The sequence below is a fragment of the Micropterus salmoides genome, unplaced genomic scaffold, assembly GCF_014851395.1.
Source record: "Micropterus salmoides isolate LMB-PRFRI ecotype aquatic unplaced genomic scaffold, ASM1485139v1 Ms_hic_scaffold_1288, whole genome shotgun sequence".
NCBI lineage: Eukaryota > Metazoa > Chordata > Actinopteri > Centrarchiformes > Centrarchidae > Micropterus > Micropterus salmoides.
This window is the reverse complement of record NW_024040361.1, coordinates 8879-29257: the sequence shown is the minus strand read 5'-3', so window position 1 is coordinate 29257 and position 20379 is coordinate 8879. Positions and strand designations below refer to the sequence as shown.

The 20379-nt window shown below is 40.5% G+C and overlaps 1 long non-coding RNA gene and 1 gene segment (V, D, J or C); both read right to left on the bottom strand.

The window, feature by feature from the left end:
• Positions 1-4048: 4048 nt before the first annotated feature.
• Positions 4049-5304, bottom strand: LOC119900164. The segment is given in 2 exon segments: positions 4049-5166; positions 5255-5304. Coding segments are annotated over 2 exon segments (426 nt in total).
• A 5930-nt stretch (positions 5305-11234) lies between these two features.
• Positions 11235-19446, bottom strand: LOC119900163. The gene is made up of 2 exons (XR_005444015.1): positions 19164-19446; positions 11235-12439 (listed from the first exon to the last, which is right to left on the bottom strand). It is a non-coding gene; the product is annotated as an uncharacterized LOC119900163 (long non-coding RNA).
• Positions 19447-20379: the final 933 nt, after the last annotated feature.

Below are 20379 nucleotides of genomic sequence, written 5' to 3'. Positions count from 1 at the left end.
GATAAAGGGCTAAAATATGAAGCAGTTCAGAACACCTAAGGATCTCCAAAACCAGCTCGGTGGTGTCGACCACTTCAAACTGGATATTCCACTGATAGCGAATGGTTAAGAGCTGCTACCACCAGTTTAACACATAGAGGCTTCAGCAAACACTCCCTCACTCCCACAATGGGGCAGTCACGTCCTTTCTAGACTCTTCCAAGGGCTGATTTAGGTGCTTCCATCTCTGGAGCTGCCGCATTACTGACAGTGAAAGCAGAGATGTTTGTGTTCATTATGGTTGGACATCTCCCCCTCTAACAAATGAAGGCAGTCTGTGCAAACATGGAGCTTATTCTGTCTCCAAACACTGGTGTGAAACTGGTCATGACTCAGGCTTTGGAGTGAAACATTAAGGTGTTTGTCCATCCTTGTCTGGATGTGAAAGTGCAGTGGCACTCTGGCCGACGTTACATACCAGCTTATTATTACAAGGCATCAAACTTACAGTCCATAATTTATTGTCAGATGTATTTGAACTTTTTCTTTAGTGAGTCTTCTGGAATAAAGAATCAGTCAAGATGTCTAAGAATTTTATTCTTTACAAAGTGTCAGACAAACATACAGAGGTGCAACCAGTAAAGTATTTCCTTTCCCTCAGTTCTGGTTTATATAGCATAGAGCATATCTGCCCTAAATGGTAGGTTTCGTCTCTTTTATTCGATTTAGCAGGAAACCTATTTCAACCCATTTATCAAATTGTCCCATAGATGTTTTATCTTTCTCAGTCGTAAATTTTATAACTGGCAGAAGGATTTTAAGAGCTGTTTCCCACTCAGTTCTCACTTTACTCCAACATATACCTTATTTGTTTCTCTACGTACCTGTACCTTCATCTCTGGAAATGACACTTATGCTGCCGTTCAGTGGTGGGCAGTAATTACGTACATTTACTCAAGTACTGTCCTTATGTACAAATGCGTATATTCTGTTCAGGCCACTTTTTGTGTCTCCACCAAACTCAGACAGAGAGATTGTTCTTTTTTCTTCACTACAACAGCTTTTGTTACTTTACAAAGTAAGCATTGTACTACATATGAAGAGTTTAAAATATAATATTTTGTAATTAATTTAATTACCCAACAGTTTATTCAAGCACAGCTGAAACAATTAGTTGGTTGAAAAAAATGTTTTTATTGGCAGCTGTTTTGATCATTTGTCATTTTTCATGTCAAAACATTTCATCGTTCCAGCTTCACAAATTAATTATTTTAAAAATTTTGATGTAGTGTTAATAATATTGATGTTTGGATTGACAATTTCAGGCCAATCTCTAATCTCCCTGTTCTTTTAAAAATCTTGAAATCATTAGTTGCTATACAATCATATTTGGACTCACAGAACATTTGAAATGAAATACAATCCGGTTTCAGGTCAGTGCATAGTACAGTAACCACCACTTTAAAAGCTATGGATGACTTCAACGAGGCTATAGATAACAAATTTAGCTGTGTATCATTGTTCAGAGAACTTACGGAGGCCTTCGGTACTGTGGACCATCCATCACTTGTAAATACCCTGCTGAGAGCAGGCATTGGATGCAAAGCGGCTAAATGGTTCCACAGTTACCTGACCAATCATTCACAAATGGATAAACATGGCAACACAACATGTCAGATCCAGTCCTTGTTAGGAAAAGTGTTCCACAAGGCTCAGTTTTGGGACCCTTGCTTTTCCTAGTTTACATTAATAATATTTGATGTTTAAATTCTGTAAGGATCATCTGTATGCAGATGACACAGTTCTGTACTCCTGTGCCCCCACAGCAGAGTTTGCCTTTTCAAATGTGCAGGCAGATTTTTATACCCTGCAATAAAGTCAGATTTGAAGTTGCTTTTAAATTCCCACAAAACTAAAGTTATGATTTTTGCCACTGGGCGAACAAAGGTACCACCCCTCTACATCACGACCCTGTATGGAGTCTGTATCCAGTCTGTTGATGATTACAAATATCTGGGAATCTGGTTTTACAAAAAACCTAAATTTTAAATACCATGTTGATTATCACGTTGACTTTTCTGTATAGGTGAAAGTCCTGCTTTTCCATGGCTTCAGAAAAACACACTGCTGGCCTTTTTCTGCCACAGATTGATTATAGGTACACTACCTACAGGTTTGCCTCTCTGTCCACCTTGTCCAAACTTGACCCCCTTTATCACTCAGCTCTCAGATATGTCACTAACTCTAGTTTCAGGATACATCATTCTATACTGTGCAGACTGGAAGGATGGTCATCCCTTCACTTGCAAAGATATGTTAGGTAGACTTCCAAATTATTTAAACAGGACATTTTTAACTTTACAAAGCAGTCATAATCTCAGGTCACATAATGGGCTACAGTTTAAAGTGCCTGCTATCAGAACCAGGGCAGGTACTCAAAGTATAAAAGGGCACATGGAACAAGGATTTAAATAGGGCTGTTCTCAAAATATTGATACAGAAATATATTGTTATGTATTCCTTGCTGATATGCGTATACTGATGCTTCTGTATTGATACATCAGCAATGGTATGACACAGTTTTGAAAAAGAAACACAGGGAATACCCAGCTCTTGCTTTAAACACTGTGGGCTGTTGATGGTGTTGCTGGGGATGTTGCTGCTGATACTACTGGTGGTGATCTGTGACTATCGATATTATAACAAACTTAGGAGATATTAGCTGATTAAACAAATATGTGACCATGACAAGATGTAAAGATTGCTGACAGTATTTGGAACTGGCTCACAGTGACTGAACGGCTGTAGTGCTGCAGCCGCTGCCAAGGCTGACTGCTACGATAAAATAAGAGGGAGATGGTCACAGAGACTGCTGCACACCAAAAGCTGCAGGTAGAGGAAATAAGATACCAGGTTCAAAACTGTGTGGGAAATAATCTGAGAAGGATACAGTACTGGGAGAAAGGACGAGGTCGGCCAAGGCAGGGTTAAGAGGGAGACAAATCTATAGACAGGTGTGTGCGTGTGTCTATAGGCAATATTTTGATAATGATATATTTCACTGTGACATTTGGAATTCTTTATTACATTTATTTAATCTTGCTTTAGCATATAAAAAGCATTCAAAATATATTTTCATGTCTGCCATCTCCTTTTACATGTTGCTACATCCCGAACCCCATTACCCATAAACGTGAAATAAAAACAAATAAAAAAACAAATAAAGGAACAATTACTAAAATAACTGACAATGAAAATAATAATAATTTGAAAACCTTTCAAAACAATTATTATATTTGATTCTATTCTGAGTTTCCACTGGTTGTCCTCTGTTCGTGGCATCCATCTATCTCTCTCTTTCACTATCTCTGTCTTTCACTATCTGTCTTTCACTGTCTATTTTGCTATCTCTCTCTTTTAGTATCTCTGTCTTTCACCGTCTATCTTTCACTCTCTTTCACGGTCTATTTTTCACTCTCTTTGTCTTTCACTATCTCTGTCTTTCACTATCTCTTTCACTATCTCTTTCACTGGCTCTGTCTTTCATTATGTATATCTTTCACTATCTCTGTCTTTCATTATCTCTTCAGTATCTCTTTCACTATCTCTTTCAATATGTATCTTTTCCATATCTCTTCACTATCTCTGACTTTCACCATCTCTTGAGTATCTCTTTCACTGTTTCTGTCTTTCACTATCTCTTTCACTATCTTGGTCTTTCACTATCTCTTCCGTATCTCTTCACTATCTCTTTCGTTACCTTTATCTTTAATTATGTCTTTCACTCTCTTTTTCACGGTTTCTGTCTTTCACCATGTCTATCTTTCACTATCTCTGTCTTTCATTATCTCTTTAGTATCTCTCTTTCACTTGCTCTATCTTTCACTATGTCTCTTTCTCTATCTCTTTCACTGGCTCTTTCTTTCACTATGTCTATCTTTAACTATATCTGTCTTTCACCATCTCTTCAGTATCTCTTTCACTGTTTCTGTCTTTCACTCTCTCTTTCACTATCTCTGTCTTTCACTGTCTTTTTCACTGGCTCTGTCTTTCACTATCTCTCTTTCACTCTTTCACTATTTCTTTCCCTGTCTGTGTCTTTCACTATCTCTTGTTCATTATCTTTCACTGGCTCTGTCTTTCACTAGGTCTATGTTTCACTATCTCTTTCACTATTTCTCTTTCACTGGCTCTATATTTCACTATCTCTCACCCAGAGCCTTAAAGCCAACCAACCCCGTGACATTGCAGGTTATCGTACTGCACAATGGTGGCACCCTTTCCGTTAAAGATATGACAATTCTTCTTTTCTTTTGTCTTTTATACGTTTACATTTGTCATGTTTCTTGTATAATTGTTGATCGTAGTGGAAATCCATTGTGTAAATGATGTAAACTTGATTGACTGCTTCATTTCCCTTTAAGGTCTCAATGCCATCATTGTTCCAAACAAGTACAGTTTTACTTGTGCTCTCCTGCTTTCGAGCAGGGACTTGTAGGTGGGAATTAAATGGACATTATGGTGAGAGGTGCAAATGGGGGTATTACAGTCTACATATTGCTTCAAACCAGGCAGCACAGCTTAAAGCTTGCAATGGTTACAGTCACCAAGCATTTCAATTGTCTGTGAAAACAATCTGCTGGAGTAGTATTGAAGATACTTTGAAAATACTATGAACATATTCAAGTTCTGTTATTTGTTTATTGTGTTTTATCTGTGGTGCTTCATTTAATGTTGCTTCTATCACCACTAAAACAAATCCTGACTATATCATAAACCACTGAAGTTTAACAGTGTGTGACTCCCTCTAGTGGACGTTGTGGAGTATTCTGTTGTCTTTGCTCCAAAGGTTTTTGTACAGAGTTTTGGTGTTTCCTGTCACTGTGGGCCGCAGAGCACAGTAGTACACAGCAGAGTCAGACAGCTGAAGCTTCTGGATCTTCAGAGGAACTGACTTATCCTTGATTGTAGCATTAAATCTGTCTTTTGTGAACTCTGCATCAAAATCTGTTGTTTTTGAGTAACTTTTCAGCATGTACTTAGGAGACTCATTTACTTCTTGTTTGTACCAGAACAAGTAGGGGTATTGGTCACTGGTCTCAAAAGTACAGCCAAGTGTAACTGTGTCTCCTTCAGCAGCAATGACATCTCCTGCTGGCTGGGTCACTCTGTCTTCTCCTTTACACTCTGGGGAAGAAGAGAACATGCAGAGGAAGAGATGGATCAATAAAGATGATTGATTAAAGGAGAACAATCAGTAGGTTTAAAGAGTTACCTAGCCAGAGAGTCAGAATCAGGATGTTTCTCAGCCAGTGGTTCATGTCTGCAGTGAGAGGGGAGGAGAGAGAGGAAGAACATTGATACTCTGATGGATCTGGGCCTTCACATCATTGGCCCTTCCTCTTCATCATCTGTTGAGGAACTCTCAACATTTACATCTCATTTACATCTCAGCTGTTTAGCTGATGCTCTTATCCAGAGCGCTCATAATGAGGAGCTTTAACATGTGAACTTTCTGTTACAACAAAGTCTCTTTAACCACTTTTCACCCTGGAATAGTTAATTCATCAACATGGGTCTGTAATCATTTTAGTTTGTCTCATCATCAGTGATACCAAAGCATTCTGTGTAGAAGAAGACTTCCTTGTGGAGTGCCTTACTGTACAGAAATAGCCTCAATTAAACACCATGATCTGGATTAACTGTGTTTTATTAATAACAGGAGTAATGTTGTAACTTGTCATTAGATTGTGTTGTCAGTGTCCACTTGGTGGCGCTGCTGTTCAGTAAAAGGAGGAGCTGCAGTGAGTAAATCTTCAGAGGAGCTGTCAGGTTTTTGTACAGAGTTTTGGTGTTTCCTGTCACTGTGGGCTTCACAGCACAGTAGTACACAGCAGAGTCTGTCACTGCAGCAGAGGAGATCTGCAGATCCAGATGGGTTTTATCATCACTCACTTTAACAGACAGTCGAGGGACTGGATCATTTCCTACTGCTCCTGAAGCAGAGTGTGAGACGAGGAACTCTGGTGGTTTTCCTGGATATTGTTGATACCAGAAGAAATAATCACTACTAGTTGCTTTTTTAGAGTATGTGTAGGACAGAGTAACAGAGCTGCCTTCTAAAGTGAACTCTTCATTCCTGACTGCAGTGAGTTCTTCACAGCTGACACCTGAAGGAAGAGATAACTCTGTTATTTCATGTTGTAAAAGACTCAACAAATGAATCCCATCCAGAAAAGTTAGTAATGAAACTTTCTCAGCAGGATCTCACATACCTGTTAGAATGGATAGTAACAGTAGAGAAAGTACATAATAGTCCAATGACAGCATGTTGAATAAAGGGAATGTTTCTGCTTTGTGTATTGAACTCTGCTGAATATGGAAGTTCCTCTCTCTTCTATAGTTCACTAACAGCTTAGCTCCTCCCTCAATCTCTCCGTCTCCTCGCAGCTCTGGATTTTCACTTCTCTCTGTTCCACTTCCTACCTTACCAGTAAATTCTACAGGATGTGAAAGTTTTTGCTTTATTTTCTGTAAATGAGACGTAGGTAACACTTTATTTTAAGGTGCTTGTAATAGGCAGTAATAAACAGTTAATAAGACACTTATAAGACCTTATAGGATGCTTATAAACAACAATATAAGTGTTAATTAAAGCCTAATAAACTATTAATTGATTAATTATTGCTTATAAGACAATTATAGGCCTTTATTAGAGCTATAAGTTATATATACCTCATGAATGCAAGATTGGACATCACATTGTAATTTGCACTCCTAATACAGCTACCCTTTATACTTCAGTACATTTCTTATTTTCTTAGACAACTAAGATGGTTTGTGAAGGTTTTATCTTGTTCCTGTCCACTTTAAATGTGTATTTTATGACGATAAAATGACAGTTAATTTGAATAGAGTCTGGCGGGTTTGGCGATTTCAGGGATGTTTCATGTTAAAACAAAACGGATCTTACTCTTTAACAAAAGCTTGACCTCAGCTGGGATCCTTTCCATAATGTTGTCAGACACTAAGAATAATTATCTGAGCGTGTCAGTGGCAAAACAAGCACGTTATGGATGGAAACTGAAGGTGTGCAGCGGCATATTAATGTTACATTGTAGCTTGTTTCACGCTGCCACTGCAGCCATCTCTTGGACCAATTTCTAATGTCCAGGTTGAGAGAAAACACCCTAAGACATTATTCAAGCTGCTCTAAAAATCCAAGCGCTAAAGTTAGCTTACACGACATGCCTTATTTTATATCTGCATGCTAACAGTAGCTTAAACTACATGCCTTATTTTATAGCTGCCTGCTAACATTAGCTTAAAGTACATGCCTTATTTTATAGCTGCATGCTAACATTAGCTTAAAGTACATGCCTTATTTTATAGCTGCATGCTGAAGTTAGCTTAAACTACACGCCTTATTTTATATCTGTGTGCTAATGTTAGCTTAAACTACATGCTTTATTTTAAACTACATGCCTTATTTATAGCTGCATGCTAAAGTTAGCTTAAACTACACGCCTTATTTTATAGCTGCATGCTAAAGTTAGCTTAAACTACACGCCTTATTTTATAGCTGCATGCTAAAGTTAGCTTAAACTACACGCCTTATTTTATAGCTGCATGCTAAAGTTAGCTTAAACTACACGCCTTATTTTATAGCTGCATGCTAAAGTTAGCTTAAACTACACGCCTTATTTCATAGCTGCATGCTAAAGTTAGCTTAAACTACATGCCTTATTTTATAGCTGCATGCTAAAGTTAGCTTAAACTACATGCCTTATTTTAAAGCTGCATGCTAAAGTTAGCTTAAACTAAATGCCTTATTTTATAGCTGCATGCTAACAGTAGCTTAAACTACATGCCTTATTTTAAAGCTGCATGCTAAAGTTAGCTTAAACTACATGCCTTATTTTATAGCTGCATGATAAAGTTAGCTTAAACTACATGCCTTATTTTATAGCTGCATGCTAAAGTTAGCTTAAACTACATGCCTTATTTTAAAGCTGCATGCTAAAGTTAGCTTAAACTAAATGCCTTATTTTATAGCTGCATGCTAAAGTTAGCTTAAACTACATGCCTTATTTTAAAGCTGCATGCTAAAGTTAGCTTAAACTACATGCCTTATTTTATAGCTGCATGATAAAGTTAGCTTAAACTACATGCCTTATTTTATAGATGCATGCTAACATTAGCTTAAACTACATGCCTTATTTTATAGCTGCATGCTAACATTAGCTTAAACTACATGCCTTATTTTATATCTGCGTGCTAATGTTAGCTTAAACTACATGCCTTATTTTATATCTGTGTGCTAATGTTAGCTTAAACTACATGCCTTATTTTATAGCTGCATGCTAAAGTTAGCTTAAACTACACACCTTATTTTATAGCTGCATGCTAAAGTTAGCTTAAACTACACGCCTTATTTCATAGCTGCATGCTAATGTTAGCTTAAACTACACGCCTTATTTCATAGCTGCATGCTAAAGTTAGCTTAAACTACATGCCTTATTTTATAGCTGCATGCTAACGTTAGCTTAAATGGCATGCCTTATTTTAAACTACATGCCTTATTTTATAGCTGCATGCTAACATTAGCTTAAACTACATGCCTTATTTTATATCTGCGTGCTAATGTTAGCTTAAACTACATGCCTTATTTTATATCTGTGTGCTAATGTTAGCTTAAACTACATGCCTTATTTTATAGCTGCATGCTAAAGTTAGCTTAAACTACACACCTTATTTTATAGCTGCATGCTAAAGTTAGCTTAAACTACACGCCTTATTTCATAGCTGCATGCTAATGTTAGCTTAAACTACACGCCTTATTTCATAGCTGCATGCTAAAGTTAGCTTAAACTACATGCCTTATTTTATAGCTGCATGCTAATGTTAGCTTAAACTACACGCCTTATTTCATAGCTGCATGCTAAAGTTAGCTTAAACTACATGCCTTATTATCCAATGAAGGTTAAAATCAAGGGCAACTGGACTTGGTTGAAGATACTGGAAGACGTTTCGTCCCTCATCCAAAGGACTTCTTCAGTTCTGACTGACTGGCAGGGAAACTCAGCTATTTAACCTCAGTGGGGTCGTTGGCCAGGGTCATCGATACCGCTGGTTCGTTAGTGTTCCTTGTCGTTAAGCTCTCTCTACATCCTGTTGTTATAAATCATTTTTAAACCCATCTCTAAGCTGCCATTTCCAAAGAAATCATTTGAGTGGAGTCAATATTTCCTAAAATCTTATATTAATTTTAGGAAATATTGTGTATATAGTATGTAGCTGCAGTACCGGAGGCTGCAGTTTCAGGACCCGTGTTGACTTTGATACTGCCAGCTGGCTTTGTTACACTTGACAGTCCACCGAAGCCAATTACCCTTACCACAACCATCACAGAGTGTCTGCCTAAATTTAAGTTATTAATTATGTGCATGTCAACCGGTTAACCCTACAGCTCTGGACATCAGCCTCACGGCCAACGTGCTAGCAGACAGCGTTAACCTCCTTCATGTTGCTGTGGATTACCACCACCACTCCACTAGATGGCGCTGTCGCAAAATAACTGAGGCCCTGGGATTGCGGGGGTCCTGAAACTGCAGCCTCCAGTACTGCATGCAACATAATATTGATTCAAAGAGGTCCAGTTAGAGAAATTTCACCAAGCAAACATCCGGAACATCAACTTGCTTTATCATTCAGTAGCTATCACAACGTATGGCCTAGCTGTATCACATATATAACATATTTACTGTCAGTTTTTACATAAAACTGAAGGGATAATAAATAACTAATAATAAATTCTAAATTTAAGTAATCTAAAGTCTAAATTTAAAAAACGTTTTTGTAAATGTGCATCTTAATATAAATTAATTTTATTGTTGCTCAATTCAGTTCAGAAAAACAAAATTAACTAAAGTGTAGCTTTGAGTGATCAAAGTGTAGTCTCAACCAAAATTATAATTAACACTCAACACATCTTAACAAACATCCCTGTGACGTCACAGGGATGAAAGCTAAACGCGCCTCATATAACGCTCGCCGAGCGGCGACTCCGACACGCCCTCAGAAACAGCGAGCTGCAGCACACAGCTCTCCTCTCCCTTCCAAACACTAGCTACCCTCCAGGCAGTCAGTGGACAGAAAGTTGTTCCTGTGATGTAGAGACAGAGCTCAGTTAAAACTTTATGGATACAGATTAATAACTCACCGCTCTGAAACTCTCGCTCCAGTCCATGTTGCCAAGCTGGTCGGCAACACGTACGGCTGAACCTGAGCTGTTTACCGGCTTCTCGCCGACCCGCCCTTCTCTGCTTCTGATTGGCTAGTAGTCCTTAACTAGGAACTGAGCATGTGCAACTCCCAACAAAGATCATTTAGAGACAAGATGCATCACTCCATAGCTAAAACGAAGCCTTCAACACAGGGTGAAAAGAGGAGCATACCAGGAGAATACCCCCTCTTTAATACCTCCTCTCCTCTTTCATTCCCTCTTATAAAGCTACCACTTCCCTACTTTCTCTTGTTCAGTGAGAAACGTGAGCTCTGGCCTGGACTGGAGATACATTCTGGTTTTGAACTGCCCGTAGGAAGAATGTACATGTGAGAATCTGTACATTCTTGGTTAAAAGCCGTGTGAAGTCTATTTTCTCTTTCGTCTCCTCTCTTCCTCTCTGTATCTCACTCGTGGACTCTGCTCGCAATGCTTATCGGAATGGACAGATTTGATTGGCTGAGCAGCATCACATGAGCTGATTGGAACACATGCAACTGAATACACAGCTGGCCAATCACAGCGCAGAATAGGACTCGCTCTAACTGAAGTCCGACACTAACTATAATGTAAAAAGAGTTATGCTGTATTTTTCTAAGATATGATATATCTATGATTTCTTAACATAATTTTAGTCCACAGAACGTTCTGCTATGGAACAATAGATTCATGTTGTGCAAAAGAAAATCTATATTTATGGACAACTGGATGGAGAAACAAATATGGTCAATTGTTGGATATATATAAAGTTGGATATAATCTGGATTGCTGAAGGTGTCATAAAACATTCCAAAGGCTCTTATTCAGTTAATTAAAAATAATGTAGAAAACACACCGACCTCCAAAGTCCAAAATATAAAGATAGGCCAAGTTGACTTTTTAAACCAAAAATGTAACAATGCCTTCCTGAGGCAACATCTGTAGAATACAATGTAACCTGGCTTCACAAGGAGAACTTCAAACCCTGAAATATCAGCTATTAGAACAAAATATCTTTAATTTCCACTTCTTCCTAAAAACAAAGAAATGCAGTTTAAAATTCTAAGATTGAAATGTGATGTAGAAAACTGTCACCTATGCAACACAAATGTAGAAACAACAGAGCACATTTTTTATGTTTGTGACTAAAGTTTATGGAAATCCTTACATGACTGGTGTAATGGAAATTTGTCCTTTAGTGAGTCTTCTGAAATGTGAGATGAATGGAAAAGATTCCAATCCAGACGAGTGTGATCATTTGAATGGAGACACTTTTCTCAATAGCTCCTACAATCAGACCTCTGGCACATGGAATGATGCAACATCCACAGAGAGCTACAGCAATCATTAGACCTGCTAGTGTGGGCATCACTAAGGCCTTTTATTTAGCAAACACAGAATCTGACCGGTCGAACATGTTAGTGTCCACTTCAGAGTTCTCTGCAAGTTCTTCTCGTAGGGAACGCAGTCCTTCCAGCACTGGGTTCACCGAACCATCTGGAGCTGTATTGTTGGGCACAAACATACAGCAGGAGTTATTAAACATTAGCCCAGCATCCCAGCCTCTTTGGGTGCTTCTCTTGCCTCCAACACTGCTATTTGATGTCAATGCCTGTAGTTCACTGTGGTGTTCTGTCGTGGTGGCTTTTGTGCATCACGCTTGTGATCTAAGAACTGCAACAGAGGCACTGTTCATGCTGTTGCAATGGCAGCAAACATCTCTGTTGCTCCTCGTAGGCCACACATGTCTGGGTGTCTGACTGGGTCCCGTGACGTCTCCTTCCAGAGACAACCATGCTACCCACTCTTAATGTTTTGCGGCGTCACTTAAATCAGCAGTGGTGAGACCAGGAGTTTTCCCACTAGCTCCCTTGTGCTGATGTTTGCTGTCTAACAGCCTGTGAGTCCGAGACAAAGGCTGCCTAAGCGTTCCCAATCCCTCCTTCACTCACAGCACGAGGTGCTGATTGTGCACGCTTGTTGATCTATTGTTGTACTGGTGCAGGCTCCTTCCTGCAGTGGCTGGCGTGAATCCACGTAGCTCTTTCAGCCACTTTTACCGCTGTGTATGTTGTCAGGAGCACCTTTCCACCTCTGCGCCTTCCACTGCTTTCTTCTGAAGTCCTTAACCACCACAAAATCTAGGAGACTGTGCAGTGGTTCTGTCGCTGGAGAGGGTAGGGCCTCTTTAACCTGCTGATGTAGACGGGCAAGAGCAGAGGACAAAGTCATTCAATCATTCTCACAGTGATGTGTGTCAGGCGGTACTCTGCTCGCTGCCTCTATCCCTGTTCGTGGAGGGCGCCCAAAAAGAATCTCAAACGGGCTCAAACCTGACCTAGTTCTTACCCTCGTTCTCATGTACATCAACACCAACGGCAACGCCTTTGTCCATGGAAGACCTGTGTCTTCACAACATTTAGCTAGCTTAGCTTTTAATGTTCCATTCTCTTTTTCTACTGCTCCACCGCTCGCTGGGTGGAAGGAACAATGTTGTCTCAAATCAATGCCCATATAAGAGCCAAGTTATTACAAAAGGTGTGCCGTTGTCACTGCTGATTTTAGAAGGCACGCCCCAGCGCGGCAAGATCTCAGAAATCAGGGCTTTAGCTCCAGCTGCACCGTCTTGTTTTGAAGTTGGAAAAACCTCCATCCATTTGGAAAACATATCAACTATGACCAAACAGAACCTTTTGCCTTGACTCGGGTTAAGCTCAATAAAGTCCATCATCAGGTGATCAGATGGTTTATCTGGCGTTGGGTGTGCCGCTAAGGGAACCCTCAATCCTCTCCCTGTGTTGTGTGTTAGGCAGATTGAGCACGTTTGGCAAAAGTTGTGAGCGTATGTTGTGAAAGCTTTCATGAACCAGTGTTGCTTTAGTTGATCGAACATCCCTCCCTTTGACACATGATGCAACCCATGTGTCAATTTAGCGTAATGTGGAAAAAAATGTTTGGGTCAACATGGTTTGTCATTGGGACCAGTCCACAATCCATCAGCATATTTACAACCAGCCTGTTGCCATGTGCGCTTCTCATCTGATGGAGCAAACTGTTGCATAGCATGCAATGTCAGAGGAATATCTGTGTCTGTGTCTGCGTGCAGGGGTGTGTGTGTGTGTCAGGCCCTGTTGAGCTGCGGTGCGGGCAGCTGCATCAGCTTTGGCGTTACCTGTAGAAACAAAGTCTTTTGCATCAGTATGGGCATTTGCATACAGAAATAGCAGACGGCAACATCACTGCTTCAAGCAATGCAGCTATTTTATCATGATGCAGAATAGGCTTACCATCAGATTTTAATGCACGGTTGCAAATGCATATTGAGAATCTGTGTAAATAGTTACTGATTTGTCTTTGGCCAGTTTACAAGCTTCAGTGAGTGCAACCAACTCAGCTGCTTGAGCTGAATAATGAGATGGCAAGGGGCCAGATTTCAGTGTCTCGTGCTGAGTGACTACAGCAAAACCAACATGATTTTTTCCTGTGTTAACATTGCGTGAAGCAGACCCGTCATCAAAGAGAATCAGGTCTGGGTTAGTTAGAGGTGTTTCAGACAGATCTGGACGTGGAGTGCAAACCTGCTCAAGCACAGCAACACAGTTATGATCTTCTCCGTCTCCTGGAATGGGGAGCAAAGTTGCAGGATTTAACATTACACAACAACATTACAGCGTTTGACAGCGATGTTAGGCATATCCAATAGAACAGTGGTGTATCGGAGCCAACGTGCTGTGGAGAGATGAGAGGTCTTATGTTCAAGCAAGATCATAGAAACCGCATGAGGGACCAAAGGGTTAAATCAGAATAACCAACAATGTGACGTGATGCCATGACAACGTGGTAACCCTGCAGCCACTGGATCCAGTTTTGCTGAAAGAAAAAGCGACTGGTCTCAGTCTGTCACCATGTTTCTGTAGTAACACTGATGTCTGTCCATTTTGGAAACATGTCAACTATCATCAACAGCACTTATTGCCTTTGCTTGGGTTTAGCTAAAAAGCTCCCTCATCAGGTGGTCACATGGTTCTTCTGGGTGACACTCTGCTCTGTGTGTGTGAAACAGCCTCTGAGCTTCCAGGCTGTCTGATAACACACCTCACACACATTCCATAGTTTTGCATTCAGTTCCCCCTTTTCTCTGTGGAGGAGAGCGCATGGGCAAAACTCTGGACCATGTTAAAAAAAGGGATTTAAACAAGAACATCAAACAACAAGGAACGAGCAGGCGGCATTCTTTTCCTGTAGAAATGGGGTCAGTCTGTTAGCGTGCATCACATTTTATCATCAACACGGCAGCAGCTCACAAAGAAACATCCAGCGTGACATAAAGCAACAGACACAGCAAGCAACACGACAATAAGCACCAGGCATCTGGTTCGCTTCCAAGATGTAGCGTCAGAACAGGTCATGTGATCGTCCTGCGGTCAAGTCAAGTAAGAACGCAGGTCAGGTCTTTGTCGTCCCCGAGTACAGGTAGACTATAGAGAACCATTTCAGTCAGTGAGGCTCTGTCAGCTCAGCTTCGTCAGCTCAAGTCAGTCAAGTGCACTGTTAGTTTACCATGAATCATGGGAGAAAGCTTTCTCTTGTTTCAGTAATGGGATCCCTTGTCCATAAAATCATCATCACCTCTTTATGGTGATTGGTTTTGGCTTGTATGCACTGGGAGAGAGAGCTTTACTCTCATCCTGATCACATTCCCAGAGAAGTTATTCTGTCTATTGGAATTGCAGTTAGAGACAGACAGACAGCCTTGTGTGTGGCCATTGTGGGCGAACCGCTTTAGCAACACAATGGTCATCTCAGCACGCTTCGTGTGATGGACTGCAGAACGGAAACCGACCAGCCGCGCGGGAAATGTAACATTTTAAAAACAGACCTTTGTCAAATCACCAACAGAGAATGTGTGGTCTGTGATGTAGCCAATAATGTGAAATCTTTAAACCTGTAGTGCTCGCGGCTGCACTAATGCATTTACCAGCACTCTGTCGCTCTGCTGGTCGGCCTTCATCACAATCTTTTGTGAAAATGTGGGTGCGTACAGGTCACTGCAGCCTGCAGCAGTGAACAAAAGAAAACATGTTTAATATTTGTAAATATTATTTCACACATCAAATCAAACTTTGTGTGAACTACAGCTATAGACTCTCATTCAGTTTGCACCTCAGACATGAGGTCACAGTTTATTGTTTTAACCACGGTGTGTAAAAAGATGTTACAGGAACTAGTTCAATGGTTCTTTTAACCTGAGCAGGACTTTTTGCTCTTTACTGTACAGTGTTCTCAGATTCCAACTTACGGGCCTGTTGTCAGTCAGCCAACTCCGGGTGGACTTTATCCCCAAATCCATCCGTTTGCAAATCACTTGGCTTTGCTTCGCCATGTGTATACTTCCCCCTCGGTACAGCTAAGATCAGAGAAGGAGAAGAAGAAACAAAACAACAGCACAGCCTCCTTGTCCAGATAATATGTTGCAATAGTTCTCTCTCTTTTTTTTCTTCCACTGTCCCTCTTCCATAATAATTAAAACTTGTTGCATCCTGTCCGTCAGAATTGTGTATTGTGCAGAGTAACGAGTCTGTCTGCATGTACCTAAAGGTCTGTGTGTGTGTGTGTGTGTGTGTGTGTGTGTGTGTGTGTTGTGTGTGTGTGTGTGTGTGTGTGTGTCTGTGTGTGTGTTGTGTCTGTGTCTGTGTCTGTGTCTATGTGTGTGTGTGTCTGTGTGTGGTGTCTATGTGTGTGTGTCTGTGTGTGTCTGTGTGTCTGTGTGTGTGTGTGTGTCTGTGTGTGTGTGTGTGTGTGGTGTGTGTGTGTGTGTGTGTTTGTGTGTATGTTGTGTGTGTGTGTGTGTGTGTGTGTGTGTGTGTGTGTGTGTGTGTCTATGTGTGTGTGTGGTGTGTGTCTATGTGTGTGTGTGTGTGTGTGTGTGTCTGTGTGTGTGTGTCTGTGGTGTGTGTGTGTGTGTGTGTCTGTGTGTGTCTGTGTTGTGTGTGTGTGTGTCTGTGTGTGTGTGTGTGTGTGTGGTCTGTGTGTGTGTGTGTGTGTCTGTGTGTGTGTGTGTCTGTGGTGTGTGTGTGTGTGTCTATGTGTGGTGTGTGGTGGTGTGTCTGTGTGTGTGTCTATGTGTGTGTGTGTCTGTGTGTGTCTGTGTGTGTCTGTGTGTGTGTGTCTATTGTGGTGTGTGTGTTGGGTGTGTGGTGTGTGTGTGTGTTGTGTGTGTTGTGTGTGTGTGTGTGTGTGGTGTGTGTGTCTGTGTGTGTGTGTGTGTGGTGTGGGTGTGTGTGTGTGTGTGTGTGTCTATGGTGTGTGGTGTGTGTGTCTATGTGTGTGTGTGTGTGTGTCTGTGTGTGTCTGTGTCTGTGTGTGTGTGTGTGTGTGTGTGTGTGTGTGTGTGTGCAGTGGCGTCACTCATTAGTGCTCTGATAACTGAAATAAGTGTTTAGCAACTATGTCATCAGAATTCATCAACATGATGCCATATATGCAACCTGCCCCTCTCTGGGCTGTTTTCAACACATCATGTAGCAGCATTGTCCCCTGCTAGGTTTAAATGACACTTTCTAAAACTCTTGGTGCTTCTCATTCATCACCAATGTAGGCTGTTCAGGCTCATCAGCATTTACTAATAACTTAATATCATTTTTGTTGTTTCATTGTGTTTAAGATTTATTTTTCTGTGAGAAATTGTGACTCACCCGGTGTGTGTGTCCCAGCTGTTTCCTGTCACTGGCGTCCGTCCCGCCCCCTCCAGCTCAGTCCATTTGGATCTGTTTTGGATCTGTCCAGACAATCTCTGTGTACCAATGTCCACCTTTGTCCACTGTACTGTCCGTTTTCTCGTACTGTGACGGCTCAGAACAGAGTTTTTGATGGCTGTTTTCTCACTTTTGTCCTCTTTGTGTGAATCTTCAGCTTGCAGGTTCTCTCGTCTGTCACTAAGACGCTGTGAAATTCGGCATCTTTGTTCCAACAGCAGTTTCTGGCCTTGTCCCGCTCAGAACATGTTCTTTTCCGATGAACTTTATTTCAGACCGCTGTGACCATAAGGTGATGATCGTGTGAACTTGGAGAGCTCTACATGATCTGTTCTTGAATGCAAACATGTTGTGATTGGCCTGCAATTCTCCAATGATGACATCGCTGTACTGAGTCCATTCTGTGCTCCAGCCTACTTTCTTGTGAAACTAGAGTGAAGTATTTTGTTGAGATTGTAGAAATCTTGCAGGTCTCCAAAGTGGAGTTGTTGTTTGAGCTGGTTTGCTACTCAGCTGTCTTTAAGTCATTATGGCATCCTTTGATAAACGCTCCAAACTGCTCCAATTGCATGTGAGGCTGTCACGTGACCCGTCGCCTCAACAATGTTCCAAATACCAAATATTCCTTTTATAATTGGCATTTCCATGACTGGGCAATACGATGTGTTGCATTACTGTTACCGGAGCAGAACAGTGCTTCTGTAGCTCTTTAATGTTGCATTAGTTCATCATCTCTCTCTGGCTTATGGTGTCGTGTTTCAGCAGCAGTTTTAACATCAGCATAGTCTTCATCCTTGGATGGATCTGGGACTGGAGCGTATCGGAGGAGGAGGAGCGGAGTCCAGGACTGGATCAGCCGGAATGGATTCCATGACTTGTGTACCTCAGTTAAAGAAGAGATAATGTGTTAGTTTGTTCTTATGGTGTCTTTTTAACAGTTTCCTTTTATCCTTATTTTATCTAGTCAAATGTTCTGTTTCCCTTAATTCTAGTTTATATAGCAATCTGCCTTAAATTGTAGGTTTCAGCTTGTTTTTTTGTTTAGTTTTTTTTCCTCTGAACAAGGCTGCCTGCTCTTCTGCATCTCTCCTTTCCTTTCTCTTCAAACATGTCTTTAGCTGCTCCAAATATATATATTTTTGAACTAAAACTCACATTTAACACATTTCAACCCACTTATCAAATTGTCCCATAGATGTTTTATCTTTTCAGTCATAACTTTTACAACTGGCAGAAGGATTTTAGGAGCTGTTTTCCACTCAGTTTACCAGTTTTTACTCCAACACATAACCTCATCTCTAATGTATGTCTCTCTATGTTCACATTTCCTTCACCCTCATTGTGAGGCATTTATTTGGCATACTTCCTTTGCCTTCTCTTACTCTCTGATCCTGTCTTCCACATGCATGACGCTTTCAAATGCTTATGTTTAAAATCTTCTTTGTCTTTTTACCCTTAAAAAAATCACTTTTCTACCTGATGTAATTGCCTCAAACTGAATAGGAAACAGAATTAATTCACCAATAATTCTATGTTTTTGTCATTCTTCACCATATTTCTCTTGCATGCATTGTATGATAGGTGAAGAATAATCAGGTCTCTCACCTTTGCTTATTTTGCTCGTTTGACTTCCCATCTCCCACACTATCCTTCTTTGCTTGTACAAGTCTTTTAGGGACTCTAACCCTTTCCTTAGATACAGTCGTCACTGTAAATCCAGATTGTTTACGGCTACAAACTCTGGCAAAAGCGGTCGACAGTGGAAAAAAACAGTCCTCTTCACAGCCCTGTTAAGACTCCAAAATTGCTGGAACAGCGGAGAAACCCTTGTTTTCCTGTTTTTATTTCAAATATTTTTAACTTATTATTATTATTATTATTTATTTTATATATTTTTATTGCTCCTCTTTTTGTTCCTTTTTTTTTTTCTGCACAGCCCTGTTTAAACCCCAAAAGGAATTAAAACAGCGGAGAAAAATGTATTTCTGCACAGCCCTGCTCAACCAGTTAACAGAGGAGAAAAACTTGCTTGTAATTCTGCTCGGCCCTGTTAACTAAGGATCCACGTGTGAGATGGTACAATCAAAATAGCAATCTTAAGCTGAAAGTCTAAGAAAAAACAAAGACAAAACAAATGCAATTTAATAGTTATTTCAGACACTCACCGTTTTTAAGGACAACGTAGGTCCAACTCTTTTTTGAGATGGTAGTGGCAACGGTCCGGGGCGCGGACGGTCGACCCTCCCGTCTCTTAAGTCAGCGAGGTGGAGGCTGAGACACTTTACTCCAGGCTGATCAGTCGCCGGCCGTCTCAGGTCCCAGACAAACTTTGCCAAACCATCCCACTTCTGACACCAAATGTAATGGAAATTTGTCCTTTAGTTTGTCTTCTGAAATAAAGAGTCCAATCCAGACGTCTTTTAAGGGTTTTATTCTTTGCAAAGGGTCACACAGACAGACAGAGTGCAACCAGTCTGCAGAGTGTAAGACAAAGAGCCAGTGTAGAAGCAGGTGACTTTATACTGTAAGGGTATTACGCAGCTATCCAGGAGAGGAAGGGAGTAGGGACCAGCTGTCCTGAGATGAAGGCCTATCAAGGACAGTCTGATAAGAAAACTCTCTAACGAGCATCTTTCCCATGGGAAACTTCACCTAGCTGTAACATAATCAAATAATCAAATACCACACAGTGAAACCTTTGTATAAAATAATGAAGCATGCAGGGTGAAACAGTAAACACAGTAAAATATCACATTTCTATCACACTGGCTGACGTCCAAACTCATAAAGATAGATTCTTTTCTTTCACATCTGTCCAACTAGGTGTGGTCCTAAATAAGAAACAAATTAATTTTCTGATCAATAATACCATTATTATTACTAAATATTATATACACACATGTCACTTTGTGAAATCCCCCTTCTTGGAATGCACTTAGAAATGAGTTCTCTGTATTAATTAAATCTATAAGAAATGTTCAAAGCTCCCCTGCCAGAAAATTCTGTTTACTTCAGAATATGATTTGATCTCTAAGTTTTGTTAATTTTAACTATTTAATGAGTGAGTTAGTTATTTTGTTTGTTGTCTATAACTTCTTTAGTGTCGTGTCTATTTCTTCTGAGATGATTGCTTTGAATTAAGTCCAATGTTTATTAATTACTTGGGAGGTGAATTACACCCTGGACTTGAAACATGGTTTGATCTGTACCGTGTAGAGTTTGTCATTGTACCCACTACCCATAATGCTCCTGTGAATCCTCCCCCAGTGTTTCATTAGCAGCTGGAACCACAGTGACTCTGATAAAACAGGAATTAGCAGAATCCATCTGATATGAAGCTGTGGTTTGAATACCACTTCCCTCCTCTTTGAGAGGAGTCAG